Source organism: Chiloscyllium punctatum, chromosome 31 (genome assembly GCF_047496795.1).
Source record: "Chiloscyllium punctatum isolate Juve2018m chromosome 31, sChiPun1.3, whole genome shotgun sequence".
Taxonomy (NCBI): Eukaryota; Metazoa; Chordata; class Chondrichthyes; order Orectolobiformes; family Hemiscylliidae; genus Chiloscyllium; species Chiloscyllium punctatum.
Genome location: NC_092769.1, coordinates 64214994 through 64230235, shown reverse-complemented (window position 1 = coordinate 64230235; position 15242 = coordinate 64214994). Strand labels below are relative to the sequence as shown.

The following is a 15242-nucleotide window of genomic DNA, read 5'->3' as shown; positions in this document are numbered from 1 at the left end:
TGTCACATGGATTGAGTGCCTACAGATTGTGTGCTTTTTGAACAAAGTAAATTTATCTGCAAATAAAATTCGCCCTATCGACTTGTGTGTACGTATGCTTGCGTGAGTGTGAAGGAGTGAGAGAATGAGAGTGTGTTGTAGGATGTAGGATGGTCACAACTGGGAGTTAAATATCCTGGGGCAGCAAACTATTTGAAAGGACAGGGAGGTAAGGGAAGTGGTGTACCTCTGATATTTAAGGATGACATCAGGGCAGGGTGAGAAATGATATAGGTTGTATGGAGAATAAGGTTCAATCCATTTGGGTGGAAATTAGATTACTTATAGTGTGGAAACAGGCCCTTCAGCCCAACAAGTCCACATCGCCCTGCCGAAGCGCAACCCACCCATACCCCTAACCTAACACTACAGGCAATTTAGCATAGCCAATTCACCTGACCTGCACATCTTTGGACTGTGGGAGGAAACCGGAGAACCTGGAGGAAACCCACGCAGACACGGGGAGAACATACAAACTCCACACAGTCAGTCGCCTGAGGTGGGAATTGAACCCAGGTCTCTGGAGCTGTGAGGCAGCAGTGCTAACCACTGTGCCACCGTGTCAATACGTGTAGTCTCTGATAGGTGTAGTCTAAAAGAGCACCAAATAATAATATCACATTGGGGCAGGCAATAAACAAACAACTAATGCCTGTAAAAATTGTACTGCAATTATTTACCACCATACTTCCTGTCACTTTCCCCTTTCCTTGCTCCCAACTCACTAGTTTAAAGTCCTAGTGACTACCCTAATAATCCTTTTCACGAGAACAAAGGTTCCAGATCGGTTCAGGTGGAGACTATCCCATTGGTACAGATCCCTCCCATTCCAAAACAGCCTATGAAATGGAACCCCTCTTCCCCACACCACGAGTTTATTTCCCTAATTTTCTTATCCCTAAACCAATTTACACATGGCTCAGGTAGTAATCCAGAGTTTATAATCCTTGAGAACCTGTTCCTTAATTTTATTCCTAGTGTTTGATAATCCCCAAAGAGATCCTCCTTCCTCACCTTGCCTATACTGTTTGTCCCAGCGTTGACCACAATAACTGGATCCTCGGCCTCCCACTCCAATAACCATTCAAGTCAGTCAGAGATGTCCTGCACCCAGGCAACATATCATGAAGGACTCACAATCCTACATACAAATGATACTATCTATCTCCTAATTACAGAGTCCCCTAAAACTACCGCTTGTCTTTTTGCTCTCCCCTCTTGAATGGCCCCTTGCACCATGGTGCCGTGGTCAGCTGTATCACTCCTCCCCACCCACAGCCCTTTTCCTCATCCCCACAGGCACCCAGTACCTCATACATGTTGTACAAGGTCAACTGCACAGATTCCTCCATTCCTGAACTCAGGAGCCCTCCAATCTGCCTCATTTGCAGTCAACACTGTGCTGTCCCTGATCACTATTAAATTTGAAGTACTTAATCTACCAGACGTGACCAACTCCTGAAACAAAGAGTCCAGGTCCTTCTCCCCCTCCCAGATGTGCCACAGTATTTGAAGCTCAGATTCCAGATCATCAGTTTTGGGTCGGAGTTCCTCCAGCGACCAACACTTGCTGCAGATGTGATCGCTGCAGTTCGCAATGGGACCGGCCAGTGCCCACATCATACAGCTGCGTCGTACTTTTTCCTGTGAATAAATAATATCTCCATTGCTTGTTGCCTTGTCGACTCTGAATATTGAACCTGTACTTTCACATATCAGACAAATCAAGCTCACAACAGATTGAATTCCAGTGACTTTATTAACAGCACTTCAGGAATACTGACAAGAGGACAGTTACCCGATTTGTAAAGGATATTATCTATCCCCCAATTACAGAGTCCCCAAAGCCTATTCAGAGTTTTTAGGATTACAATAAAGGATAGTTAATAAGTCCAGAGGACAGAACCAAATCTGGGGTTAACTGATTATTACTGGAAGTATGCCCAAGCTGTAAATGATTTCATTGTCTTCCGTAGGTGCTCTCATGCCTGAGTCCAATGTGGGACCAGACTGGACATTCACAGAACGGATAGTTCACATTGTTGTAGTTGGTTCCGAGGAACCTCTGCAGTGTTGTGTGGTTTCCTGAGCTCCCTGTTTTGTTTTTACTGTACTGTTGCCCATTGAAGGACCTCTTGGGATTCTGTAATCGGCCACATAGGTGACATAGCCTGGTTATTTAAGTTGAATCATTTGGAGAGTAGCCTCCATGTTATAGAACCTAGCACAATAGAAAACCTCTCTGTTCAAGATTTTGTCCTGCCATCAAATTCTTATGATGGGACAGTCTTCACCTGAATCATGCGAGGACGAGGGTTATAGACAGGGGTTTAAACGATCTGGTGATGTGGGTTGGGTATGCGTCAAATTAAAGGAGGAGATAAGAGCGCAGGTTAGTAATGTGGCAGATGGTTAACAGACACAAAAAGGTGAGGAACAGAACAGGTGAATATCTTTAAGCACAAGGAAATTATAAAGAAGTAGGGAAATCTATCAGCAGAACAAACTTAAAAGCTTTGTATCTAAATGCACAAAGCATGTGAAACAATGGCGCAAGACAAAAGGATACAAATTTTGTAACAATTACTGAGACATGGTTACAAGGAGACCAGGTCTGGGAATTGAATATCTAAGGGTATTCAGCATATCGGAAAAATAGACTGAAAGGAAAAGGACATGGTGTAGCTTTGCTGATGAAGGAAGGGATCAGTGCTGTAATGAGAAATGATATAAGCGCAGGAGATGGAGATGTGCAATAAGTCTGAGCTATAAGAATATAAAAAGTAGCAAAGAGAAGTAGTCCTTAGGAGGAGTAATCTATAGGTCCCCAAACAGTACTGTAGTTCCGCAGTGAAATATTAGAGGCTTGGAAGAAAGGTATGGCAATAATCATGGTTAATTTTAACATGCATATAGATTGAAAGAATCAAATTGGCAAGAGTAACCTGGAGGCAAAGGTCATTGGATATATTAGAAATTGTTTCTTGGAGCAGTATATTGTGGAACCAACCAGGGATCAGGCTACTCTGGATTTGGTATTGTGTAATGAGGAGAGATTAATTGATGACATCATGGTTAAGGATTCCCTAGGGTAGACCTGGGCATTTTACGGCCAGCGGGCCAAATCCAGCCCTTTGGTCATTCCTGTCTGGCCCGCAAGAGGTCAATCTTAAAGTAGAACTTAAATGAAAACGTATTTACGCCATGCATGGAATACAACCGTTGCTTTTGTTTTGAAAAGGATGCTTTTTTTATTTGCATACGGACGCACATGCACACGTATGTCGTGCGTGCACGAACAGCTGAAAGTGATGCTTGCTGGCTAGCCCTCAAAATGTCAGCTCACGCCAAAAAAAAGGAAGGTTGATACGGAATGCCACGTTTTTAACAAGACATGAACTGCTAGATATTTATTTACAGAAATCGGAGGTAAAGCAGTGTGTTTGGTTTGTGGTGCACAGGTCGCTGTGTTCAAGGATAATAATTTGAATCGCCACAACGTGACCAAACATGCCGAGAAGTACAACAACTTGTCTGATCAAGAGCGGGCAAGGGAGTTGGATGCTTTGCGAGCTAAGCTGCATAACCAGCAAAGACCTTTTACGAAAATTCACATATCCAGACATACAGCTGTCAAGACAAGTCATGTCATATCCCACAAAATCGCCAGAAACAGTAAACTGCTTTCTGATGGAGAGTTTATGAAGGAGTGCTTGTTGGACTCTGCAGAACTAATATGCCTGGAGAAAAAGGAGGCATTTGAGAATGTGCCCCTCTCCCGCTGCATTGTAATGAGAAGGATTGGGGACATCGCGAGAAATCTGGAGCTTCAGCTGCAGCACAGAGCGGTCAACTTTGACTTTTTTTTCCCCCCTTGGCTTTGGATGAGAGCTTCAACGTACGTGACACAGCCCAGCTACTCATCTTCATATGTGGGATAACTACAGGCTTTAAAATCACGGAGGAGCTGGCAGCCATGCAATCAATGAAAGGAACAACAACTGGTAATGATATGTTCACGGAGGTAAATTTACATTTGGACACGTTGGGACTAAAATGGGACAAGCTGGTAGGTGTGACAACGAATGGTTGTCCAAATTTAACAGGAAAAAATGTTGGACTCTTAAAGAGAATGCAGGATAACGTGACAGAAATTGACCCCAAACAGAAATTGGTATTTTTGCATTGTATTATACATCAGGAAGCATTGTGTAAGTCAGTGTTAAAAATTAACCACGTGGTTGATGTTGTAACTAAAATAGTTAACTTCATCAGGGCAAGAGCTTTGAATCACAGGCAGTTTGTTGCACTTTTGGAGGAAAATGAGACTGAACATCGTGACATAGGCTACCACACAGCTGTCAGGTGGCTCAGCCTGGGCAAAATGCTGAAAAAAAGTGTATGGGACCTGAGAGAAGAGATTCAAGATTTCTGTGTGAAGAAAGGGAATGGCATTCCACAGCTTTCAGATGCAGACTGGATTGCAGACCTTGGTTTTGCTGTTGATGCGACTGCACTTATGAATGAACTAAATGTGAAATTGCAGTGCAAGGGCCTTTTTGTGCATGAAATGTACAACCTGGTGAAGGCTTTTATGAGAAAAGTTGCAGCTTCTTTCAAGCCAAATGGAGGACAGCCTTCTCACCCACTTGCCAACACTGAAGGAAGCCGCACCTTCAGCTGATCACCTCCACAGGTATTCATCTATGTTAGAAGCACTGCATGGTGAATTTTCAAGGCGATTTAAAGACTTTAAAGTTATTGAGAATGAAATGCACATACTTTTTTCCCCATTTACATGCAATATGGAGAATACACTTAGTGATGTTCAGCTTGAACTCATTGACCTGCAGTCTGACACACCTCTGGCAGAGTACTTTAGGTCAGTCTCACTGCTTGATTTTTACTCTTCCCTCAAAGAGGAGAACTTTCCCCACATGAGGAGGCATGCTCAGAAGATCCTAGTCCTCTTTGGATCCAACTATATATGTGAACAGACATTCTCAGTGATGAAGTTCAACAAATCCAAATACAGACCCTCTATCTATGATGATCACCTCTCAGCTGTCCTTTGCATATCCAGCTCAGACATGCAACCAGATTTCAGTGCATTTGTTCAAGCCCAAAACAGACTGGAGTTTCCTCACTAAACAAGTGAAATGAACTGAAAAACATCAAAAGCACTTATTGCTTTTTGTATGGAGTGGTTTGTTGTTTGTAATACTGAACAATAATGAAACAACTTTTCATTATTGGTTTGTGAGATTAACATGTTAAAAATAAAATGAAATATTGAAATTATTGTTTTTACTGTTTATTTCTTCTATATTTGACATACTCCACAATTTCATATCTTTATTGTAACAGAATATCCTTATTTATTTGATTATAAGTTTCAGTGCAAAACTATATAATTTAGTACTTTTTAACAATGGGAGAAAATTAATACTGAGCAGAATTATGTTCAACCTATTGTTGGTTCGGCCCTCCAACACAACTCAGGTTTTTCATGTGGCCCCCTAGGAAGAATTAATTGCTCACCCCTGCTCTAGGGAGTAGTGACCATCGGGCGATTGAATTCACAATTCAGTTTGGGGGTGAGAAAGTGGAGACCAATATTGGTGTTCTGAAATTAAACAAAGGAAATTACATAGGCATGAGGATAGATTTGGCCCGAGTCAATTGGGCAGGAAGGCTAAAAGAGCAGATGAGCAGTGGCAGATGTTTAAGGAGCTACTCAATTCCTCCCAACTAAAATATAACCCAGTGAGGAAAGAAAATTCTATAGGTGGTGGTCAAGGACAATATAAAGTTAAAACCAAGGTTTACCATATTGCAAAGGCCTGTGGCAGGCTGGAAAATTGGGAAACTTTCAAACGTAATTCTCCCTGTGTCTGCGTGGGTTTTCTCCAGGTGCTCCGGTTTCCTCCCACAGTCCAAAAATGTGCAGGTTAGGTGAATTGGCCATGCTAAATTGCCCGTAGTGTTAGGCGAAGGGGTAAGTGTAGGGGAATGGGTCTGGGTGGGTTGCGCTTCGGCGGGTCGGTGTGGACTTGTTGGGTCAAAAGGCCTGTTTCCACACTGGATCCAATCTAATCTAATCTAATCTAAACAAAGGGATACAAAAAAAATTCATAAAAAGAGCCAAGGTAAAATATGAAAACTAGCACCAAACATTAAAAAGGATAATAAAGGCTATAGGTGTATAAAACTGAAGAGAGTCGTTAAGAATGTTGGTCCCTTGGAAAATGAAACCAGAGAGTTAATAATGGGGAGCACGGAAATGGTAGAGATGCTAAAATCAACACTTTGCCTCAGTTTTCACAGTGGAGGACAATAAAACCATTCCTATTGGAACGGGCAAGTCAGAGGCAATAGAATAGGTAGAATTGAAACAATCAACATCAATGGGGGGGGAACGTAATCAGCAAACGATTAGAATTGAGGGCAGACAATTCCCCTTGCCTGATGGCTTATATGCTAGGGTATTAAAGAAAGTGGTAGCAGAAATAGTGGATCCATTAGTTACAATATTCCAAAACTCCCTAAACATGGGAAAAGATTCCAGTAGATTGGAAAAATGCTAACGTACCGCCCTTATTCAAAAAGGGAGGGAAACAATATGTGGGAAATTACAGACCAGTTAGTTTAACATCTGTTGTTGGCAAAGTGTTAGAATCGATTATCAAGGCAGCAAAATCATGACATTTGGAAAATCAAAACGCTACCCATTGGGAGTCAGCATGGTTTTATGATGGATAAATCATGTTTGACTAATTTGCTAGACTTCTTTTGAAGATGTAGCAAGCAAAGTGGATAATGGGGATTGTATAGATGCAATATATTTGGATTTCTGGAAGGTATTTGATAAGGTGCTGCACAAAACATTAATTCACAAGCTTAGATCATATGGGATTAGGAGTAATTTATTAGCTTGAATAGGTGACTGGCTGATGGACTGAAGACAAAGAAGCGGGATAATTTTTTTTTCTGGACAGCAAGATTTAACTAGTGGGATGCTGCAGGGTTAAGTCCTTGGACCCCAGCTATTTACAATCTAATTAACAACTAGAATACAAAGTTGGAAGGCTCTATGGCCAAATTCGCAGATGATACAAACATAGGTTGGATGGCAAATTGCAATGAGGAAATAACCTTACAAATGAATATAGATAGGTTAGGAGAGTGGGCAAAAATGTAGCAGACAGAGTTTAATGTGGATAAGTGTCTGGTGGTGCACTTTGGTAGAAAAAATTGAAATGTGATCTATTATGTAAATGGGGAGAGACTTTGGGGTGCTCCCTTGGCTTTTATAGCTAAAAGAATAGAATATAAAAGTATGGAAGTATTAGTGCAACTATACAAGGCACTGGTGAGACCACACCCAGAAAACTATGCACACTTTTGGTCCTCTTATTTGAGGAAGGATGTAGTGGCGTTGGGGACATTTCAGAAGAGGTTCGCTAGATTAATCCCAGAAATGAGGGCTTTGTTTTACGGAGAGAGATTGAACAGTTTCGGCTTATTCGCTCTGGAATTTAGAAGAATGAGGGGAGATCAAATTGAGGTATTCAAGATGAAAACAGTATGGAAAAAATAAAGATGGAACAGAAGTTTCCTCATGGGGCATTCTAGGACGAGAAGTCGTAGTCTTAGGATAATGGTTAGCAAATTTAAAAGGGTTGAAGAGAAACTACTTCTCTCAAACAGCTGTAAATCTGTGGAATTTGCTACCCAAAGTGTGTTGGATGCTGGGACAGTGAGTAAATTTAAGGAGGAGTTAGACCGATTTTTAATTGGTAATGGGTTGAAGGGTTATGAGAAGAAGGCAGCGAAAAGGGCGTGAAGAGCATATCAACCATGACTGAATGGTGGAGCAGACTTAATGGGCCAAATGGCCTAATTTTGCTCCTATATCTATTAAACTTTTGAACAAAAGTTCAGACATTGTCCACTCTAGGTAAAAATCAGAGCAGCACAGGTGCAAACTGAAAGCATAACATACTGTCAGCAGCCTGCACGCCTCTCTTCAATACACTGTGCTGATTTACATTAAAACCAGGTGCTCTATTCACACATTCAAGGCGACAGAAGTATTCAGACACATGCACACACTCCGTCCAGCAGATGTGATGTAAGGCTGGGGATTTATATTGGTGATGCCTGGGAGTATTACTGTCACATGCCCTTGATACCAACATTAGCAGAGTCACCCTGGGAGGTATTGGAACCTGTTGGTGTGAGTAATTGAAGGGACAAGAAACAATATAATCGAGAGTTCAAAAGGAAAAAGGTTCAGTCCTTCATCTGTCTCACAGTAGCAAGAACAGAATCTAGCTCTGCCTCAAACACATGAATTTGCTGGTATTTCAGGAGGCAGGCTGGCCGGCTAAATCTCTGTTTGCACAAAGAGCAGGTGAGCTGCCTCTCCCTGGCATGAACTCTGTAGTGTGTCTGCAGGTGGGATGGATCAGTGAATCCCTTCCCACACACATAGCATTTAAACGGCCTCTCCCCACTGTGACTACGTTGGTGTCTCACAAGGTGGAACAAACAAACAAACCCCTGACCACACACGGGACAGATGTACAGCCTCTCCCGTGTGAATTCGCTCGTGTATCCTAAGGTAGGGCAAACGAGGAAAACGCTTCCCACATACGGCGCAGAGCAATGGCTTCTCCCCGGTATGAACACGCTTGTGTGCTTCGAGCTTAGAAGGCTGAGCGAATTTCTTCCCACACACAGGGCAAGTGAGCACCTTCTTCCTGTTGTGAACTTGCTTGTGTCTCACCAAATCATATGGCTGAGGAAATTTCTTTCCACACAAAAGGCAGGTGAACGGCCTCTCCCCAGCGTTAATGCGTTGGTGTCTCTGCAATCTGGACAACAGAGTGAATTCCTTCCCACACACTGAGCAGGTGAACACCTTCTTTCTGTTGTGAAAACGACGGTCTTTCTGCGGGTGTTGGAAGCAAGTAAATCCCCTCCCACACATGCCACAAACATACATCCTCTCCCCAGTGTGAACACGTTTGTGAATCAAAAAGTGACACATCAGAGGGAAACTCTTTCCACATACTGAGCAGGAGAATGGCCTCTCTCCAGTGTGAACCTGCTGGTGTGTCAGTAGGACAGACAACTGACTGAATTTCTTCCCACACACTGAGCAAGAAAATGGCTTCTCTCCTGTATGAATGCGTTTGTGCATCAGAAGGTAGGTCCCATGAGTGAATCCCCTCCCACACACTGAACACAAAAATGGCTTCTCTCCAGTGTGAACACGCTTGTGTGTTGAAAGGTCAAATGCCCAATTGAATCCCTTCCCACATGCAGAGCAGCTGAATGGCCTCTCCCCGGTGTGAATCTGTTTGTGTGTCAGGAGATGGAATAGATGAGTAAATCTCTTGTCACACACGGAGCAGAAAAACAATCTCTCCTTGATGTGCGTGGTCTGATGGTTCAAGAGATGAATCTTTCTTTTAAACGTCTTCTCACACTTAGAACATTTAAAAGGTCTCTTGGCCGAGTGAACCTGTTGGTGATTAATGCAATGGGAGGTCGGAGTGAATCTCTTCCCACAGTGGGAGCAGCTGAACAGCTTTTCTTTGGTGTGAACTTGCTGGTGCTCAGCGAGATCCTCTGGCCCAGTGAAAACCTCCCAACAGTGCGAGCAGCTGAACGGTCTCTCATGAATGTGAAGGAGCTGGTGCTCACCGAGGCAGGATAATAGACTAAATCTCTTTCCATGGTGGTAGCAACTGTACGGCCTCTCAATGTGACTTTGGAATCTTCCGCAAAAGGAATCAAAGCTGTCCCGAGAGGCAGAGTGGTGAAGATGATTCTCAATGTGATCAACTTGGTGTGCCTGCAGGTTGGATGAACAACTGAAGCTCTTCCCACACACTGAGCAGGTGAACAGTCTCTCGCTATTTCATCAACATGTCTTCCAGCTGGGTCAACCTCTTCCAATAGCAGGAGCGGCCTCTCACCAGTTTCCACCTGAAACAGTGAACTAACTCCCTTCAGATTTGCAAATCTTCAGGGCCCAGTGGAACGAGAGATGAGGTTTGGTTTGATTTTCTTGACATCAAATCTTCCTCTTCCAATAGCCTGAAAATTGAGTTTACAAAAGAGTTATCTCAGGTATACAAGGAACAAACTGGCCACCTGGTCTATCTTTCAGTGTATCTTTCTAATTTCCTTTCTTACGTGTTCCATTTACATTTCTTTGAATGCCTGGAATCTCAACTGCTTTGTGTAGTAGTAAGTTACATATTTGACAAACTAAGGAAAAAAATACCTGCAGTTCCCTGTGAAATTGATAAATTGCTTTCAGGGCCTTCTGATGGATTCACCAACAAGTAGAAACATTCCAACTAGGCCATTCTGAGAGCTTTTCCCTAGTGTGAATCTGTTTGTATGTCAGGACATGGAATGGACACATGAATCTGTTCTCTCACACAGCAGGAAAGCAAGCTTTCCTTGGTGTGCATGGACTGATAGAATCATCTGTTGAACATTCTTTTAAAGGTTTCTCAGAGTTAGAACATTTAAAAAGGTCTCTTAGCCGAGTGGATCTCTTGGATCATTGGGATCTCTTTTGGGACAGAGGTGGCCTGTACAAGAGCGACACATTGCACCTGAACTGGAGGGGGGAACCAATACCCTGGGGGACAGTTTAGCTGGAGCCACTCAGGAGGATTTAAACTGGTCAGGCGGGTGACCGTCCGCCAAGGCGGACTTTGGGATACACAACAACGCAGAGTGGCCGAGCAGAGGCTGATAGCCAAGTTCGATACCCATGAGGATGGCCTCAACCTGGATGTGGGGTTTATGTCACATTACAGGTGAGTCCAGCACACTATACATACACACTTACATACTCTTTCACTCATGAAGACCCTCTCTCATACACACACACTCTCTCAGCGACACTTACCCCCTCCAAACACACCCATGTGCACACCCTCTCACAGGCTTATACTGTCACACTCATGCCCACACTCAAGCACATGCACAGTCTCAGACACAAATGCACACTCACTCTCTCCCTCACATGCATGCATACATACATATAAGTCTATGTGGTGAATTTGCATTTGCAGATACGTTCTATTTTGCTCACAAAGCATATGATCTGCAGGCTATCAATCAATGTGACATTTTATAAATTCCTACTTGGGAAACAGAACCGGTCTGACTCAAGATTGGAATACAGACAGACTCTAACCTCACACTTTTAATGCACTGTCTAAGCTAAGTTGTCACTTTTTAAAAATAAAACATTAAGTTATCTCAGGAATGTGACTTGAAGTAGGTCTGGATTTACATATCAATTAATTGATATCTGCAACCCATTCTAAAGGATGAAAGACTTAACAGCAATCTAGGTTTGTTCAAAGTATCATACAACATAATATGATATAATGATCTTATGCTATAAGTTCTGTGTTGTGATCCTGCCCCACTAGCTACCTGATAAAGGAGCAGTGCTCCGAAAGCTAGTACTTTCGAATAAACCTGTTGGGACTATAACCTGGTGTTGTGTGATTTTTTTTAACTGAGAATAGTGATAGAGCAAAATGTTCAGAGGATACTGAAAGTCTGCGGAGGGACATTGATCGGTTAAGTGAGTGGGCAAGGGTCTGACAGATGGAGTACAATGTTGATAAATGTAAGGTAGAATTAACAGTAGAAGAATTAACAGTAGAAGACAGAGAGTGGTGGTAGAAGGCTGCTTTTCAGACTGGAGGCCTGTGACCACCTGTGCACCACAGGTGCTCGGTCCAGTGTTATTCATCATTTATATAAATGATTTGGATGGGAATTGCTTTAGTAAATTTGCAAGTGACACCAAGATTGCTGGTACAGTAAACAGTGAAAGTGGTTATTTGGGAATAGAGCGAGATCTTGATTAACTTGGCCAGTAGGCTGAGGAATGGCAGATGGGAGTTTAAATTTAAATAAATGAGTTGCATTTTGGTAGGTCAAACCACGACACTATTTCCACAGTCAAAGGTAAGGCCCTGGGGAGTGCTGTAGAATAAAAAAATCTAGGGGTACAAGCTCATAGCTCTTTGAAGTGAAATCATAGGTAGATAGGGTGCTGGAGAAAGTTTTCAGCATGCTTGCTTTCATCAGTCAGAGCACTGTGTATACGAGTTAGGATATATTGTTGCAGTTGTGCAAGACATTGGTGAGGCACATTTGGTGTACTGTATGCAGTTCCGGTTGCCCTATTATTAAACTAGAAAGAGTGCAGAAAAGATTTACTAGGATGTTACCTGGACAGGAAGGTTTGAATTATAAGGGGGGTTGGATCGGCTGGAACGTTGCTTTCCTAGAGCATAGGAGACCAAAAGGTGACCTTATAGAGGCCTGTAAAACCATGAGGGACACAGATAAGGTAGATACCTAACAGCTTTTCCCTATGGTAGAGGAGTCTAAAATTAGACAGTTTACATTGGATACACAAAAGAGTTCAGAGGGGCAATTTTTTCACACAGAGGGTGGTGAGTGTCTGGAACAGGCTGCCAGAGGTAGCAGTGGAGGCGAATACAATTTTAGTCATTTAAGAAACATTTAGATGGGTACATCGTTGGATTAGGTATGAAAATATATGGACCAAATGCTGCTGACTTAATTATGAAAACTAGGTGGCATGGACAGGTTGGGCTGAAGGGGTTGTTCCATGCTGAAAACCTCTGACTCTTCAGAGTGAACCAGTCAGTGGCAATTGCATTGGAGGATTGAGAGAATCTCTTCCCATGCTGGGAGCCATTCACAACCATGCTGGGAGCTATTCTCAAAGGAATAAAGCTAGGGTGGGTGGCCCCTAGTTTAATGCTAGAAGTGTGGGAGGCAAGACAATTGGGTTAAGGACATGGATTGACATATGGAACTGTAATAATGTTGCCATCACAGAGATGCAGTTAAGGGAGGAACAAGACTGGCAAGCTGCATTCTGGGGTAATAGGCTCTTCAGACAGGATAGGGGAGGATGCAAAGTGGAGATGGTCACATGATTAATTTGGGATTCAGTTAATGCAGTAGCAAGAAATAATACCTTGGAAAGATTGTCAAAGGAAACTTTGTGGGTAGAACATATGAATAAAAAGGAGACAGTCACACGGTCAGGATTGTATTACTGTAGAGGCCTCCAAATAGTCAGCGGGCAATTCGGGGCAGATACGTAGTCAATTCGCCAGGGTATGTAAAAACATATACTGGATTAGTGGTGCTGGAAGAGCACAGCAGTTCAGGCAGCATCCAACGAGCAGCGAAATCAACGTTTCGGGCAAAAGCCCTTCATCAGGAATAAAGAAGGGCTTTTGCCCGAAACGTTGATTTCGCTGCTCGTTGGATGCTGCCTGAACTGCTGTGCTCTTCCAGCACCACTAATCCAGTATTTGATTTTCAGCATCTGCAGTCATTGTTTTTGCCTATGTAAAAACATAACACTAATTATATTAGGGGATTTCACTACCCCACTATTAACCAGGATAATCATAGTATGAAGGGTTCGAAAGGACCATATTTGTTGAGATATATGCAGGAAAGATTTACAGGGAGAAAGCTATAGGGAGAGGCTGAAGGGACTGGGGCTGTTTTCCTTGGGGCAGTGGAGGCTGAGGGGTGACCTTATAGAGGTCTATAAAATCATGAGGGGCATGGATAAATAGACAAGGTTAGGCGAGTCCAGAACTAGAGGGCACAGGTTTAGGGTGAGAGGGGAAAGATTTAAAAGGGACCTAAGGCAACTTTTTCACGCAGAGGGTGTGTGTATGAAACGAGCTGTCAGAGGAAGTGAGAGAGGCTAGTACAATCACAACATTTTAAAGGCATATGGATAAGTACATGTATAGGAAGGATAGAGAGGTCTATGGGCCAAGTGCTGGCAAATGGGACTAGATTAATTTAGGACATCTAGTCAGCATAGACAATGTCCATTTCCATGCTGCACAGCTCTAGGAGTCTATGTCAACGTGCTGACAATCCTCCAAGAGACAAGGGAGTGTTGTGCTGGACCTAATTCTAGGGAATGAAGGCAGGCAGATGTTCAACGTGACGGAGGGGAACATTTTAGTGATAGAGACCACAGGAGTGATATGGAAAAAGAGAAACATGGTCTGTAAAATGTTTTAAATTAGGGTCAGGCAAATTTCATTAAAATAAGGCAGGATCTGACCAAAATAGATTGGGAGTACTGCAGAACAGTAGGAAACATTCAAAATAATGGTACAGGCCCAACATATTCCCTTTGAGGTGTGATGCTGAGGTCACAAGCCCAGAGAAACATGAATGTTTATGAATATTTGGACTGAATAAAAAGGAAAAGAGACATAACAGGTATTAAAGGAGGAAAACAACAGAGGTCATAAAGGCGTATAGCAAGTACAGGGGATAATTCAACAAAGCAATTATGAGAGCAAAGAGAGGTATGAGAAAATGCTAACGATCAGGGAGAATCCCAAGTTATTGTACAAGAATGTCAAGGGAAAGAGAACAACCAGGGAAAGAGTAGTGTCCATTCGAGACAAAGGGGCAATATGTACTTGAAGCTATAGGACATTGGTTGAGTGTTAGATGAGTTTTTGTATTTACATGGGAGAAGGGGGGTGCAATTACTGAATGTAAGGAGATGCACTGTGAAGTGCTTGAGCAGACTGACACAAAAAGCAAGGTGGTATTGGAAATTTTGGCAGATTTAAAATTGGACAAGTCCCCAGGTGCAGATGGGTTGTATCCCAGGTTGTTGCAGAGATGAGGGAGGAAATTAGAGGAGGCCTGATATAAATTTTTGAATTGTCTTTGGCCACAAGGGAGGTGCCAGAAGACTGGAGGACAGCTAATGTGGTTTCGGTAGTACAGCAAGATCAAGGAGCTACAAACCAGTAAGCTCAGACAAACTGAGGGATTTTTGGTGCCCATCCAAAGATCTCTGAAGGTCACAGGACTGGTTAATAGGATAGCTAAAGCAGCATACAAAATTAATTCCTTTATTAGCCTTTTCTTTCCCTGATTTACCTGGACAGAATAGGTTTGTACTGGAGGCAAGTCCCTTCCCTTACATGTAGACTGGGTGTAGAAGGACTATAAGTTATTTTCTACTTTAATGTCCTACTGGAAATTTTTTTTAGTTTTTCTATTTCATACCAAAGAATCTGTATTTAAGCATCTGCACCTAGGTACTTTTCTACCTT

General features: G+C 42.7%; 3 protein-coding genes across 3 annotated transcripts in view; 2 read left to right on the top strand and 1 right to left on the bottom strand.

Moving 5' to 3' along the window:
• Positions 1-15242, top strand: part of LOC140457230 (uncharacterized) — a 78884-nt gene that overhangs the window by 17331 nt on the left and 46311 nt on the right. The window lies entirely within an intron of this gene.
• The window catches only part of LOC140456852 (uncharacterized), a 36666-nt gene continuing 23203 nt past the window's right edge, over positions 1780-15242 (bottom strand). The window contains 2 exon segments of the mRNA XM_072550784.1: positions 1780-8629; positions 8631-9965. Coding sequence (XP_072406885.1) covers positions 8335-8629; positions 8631-9965 — 1630 coding nt within the window. The 3' untranslated portion in view covers positions 1780-8334.
• On the top strand, positions 4016-5271 carry LOC140457207 (general transcription factor II-I repeat domain-containing protein 2A-like). Its single transcript, XM_072551285.1, is given in 2 exon segments — positions 4016-4636; positions 4638-5271. Coding segments are annotated over 2 exon segments (1173 nt in total). The 3' UTR covers positions 5190-5271.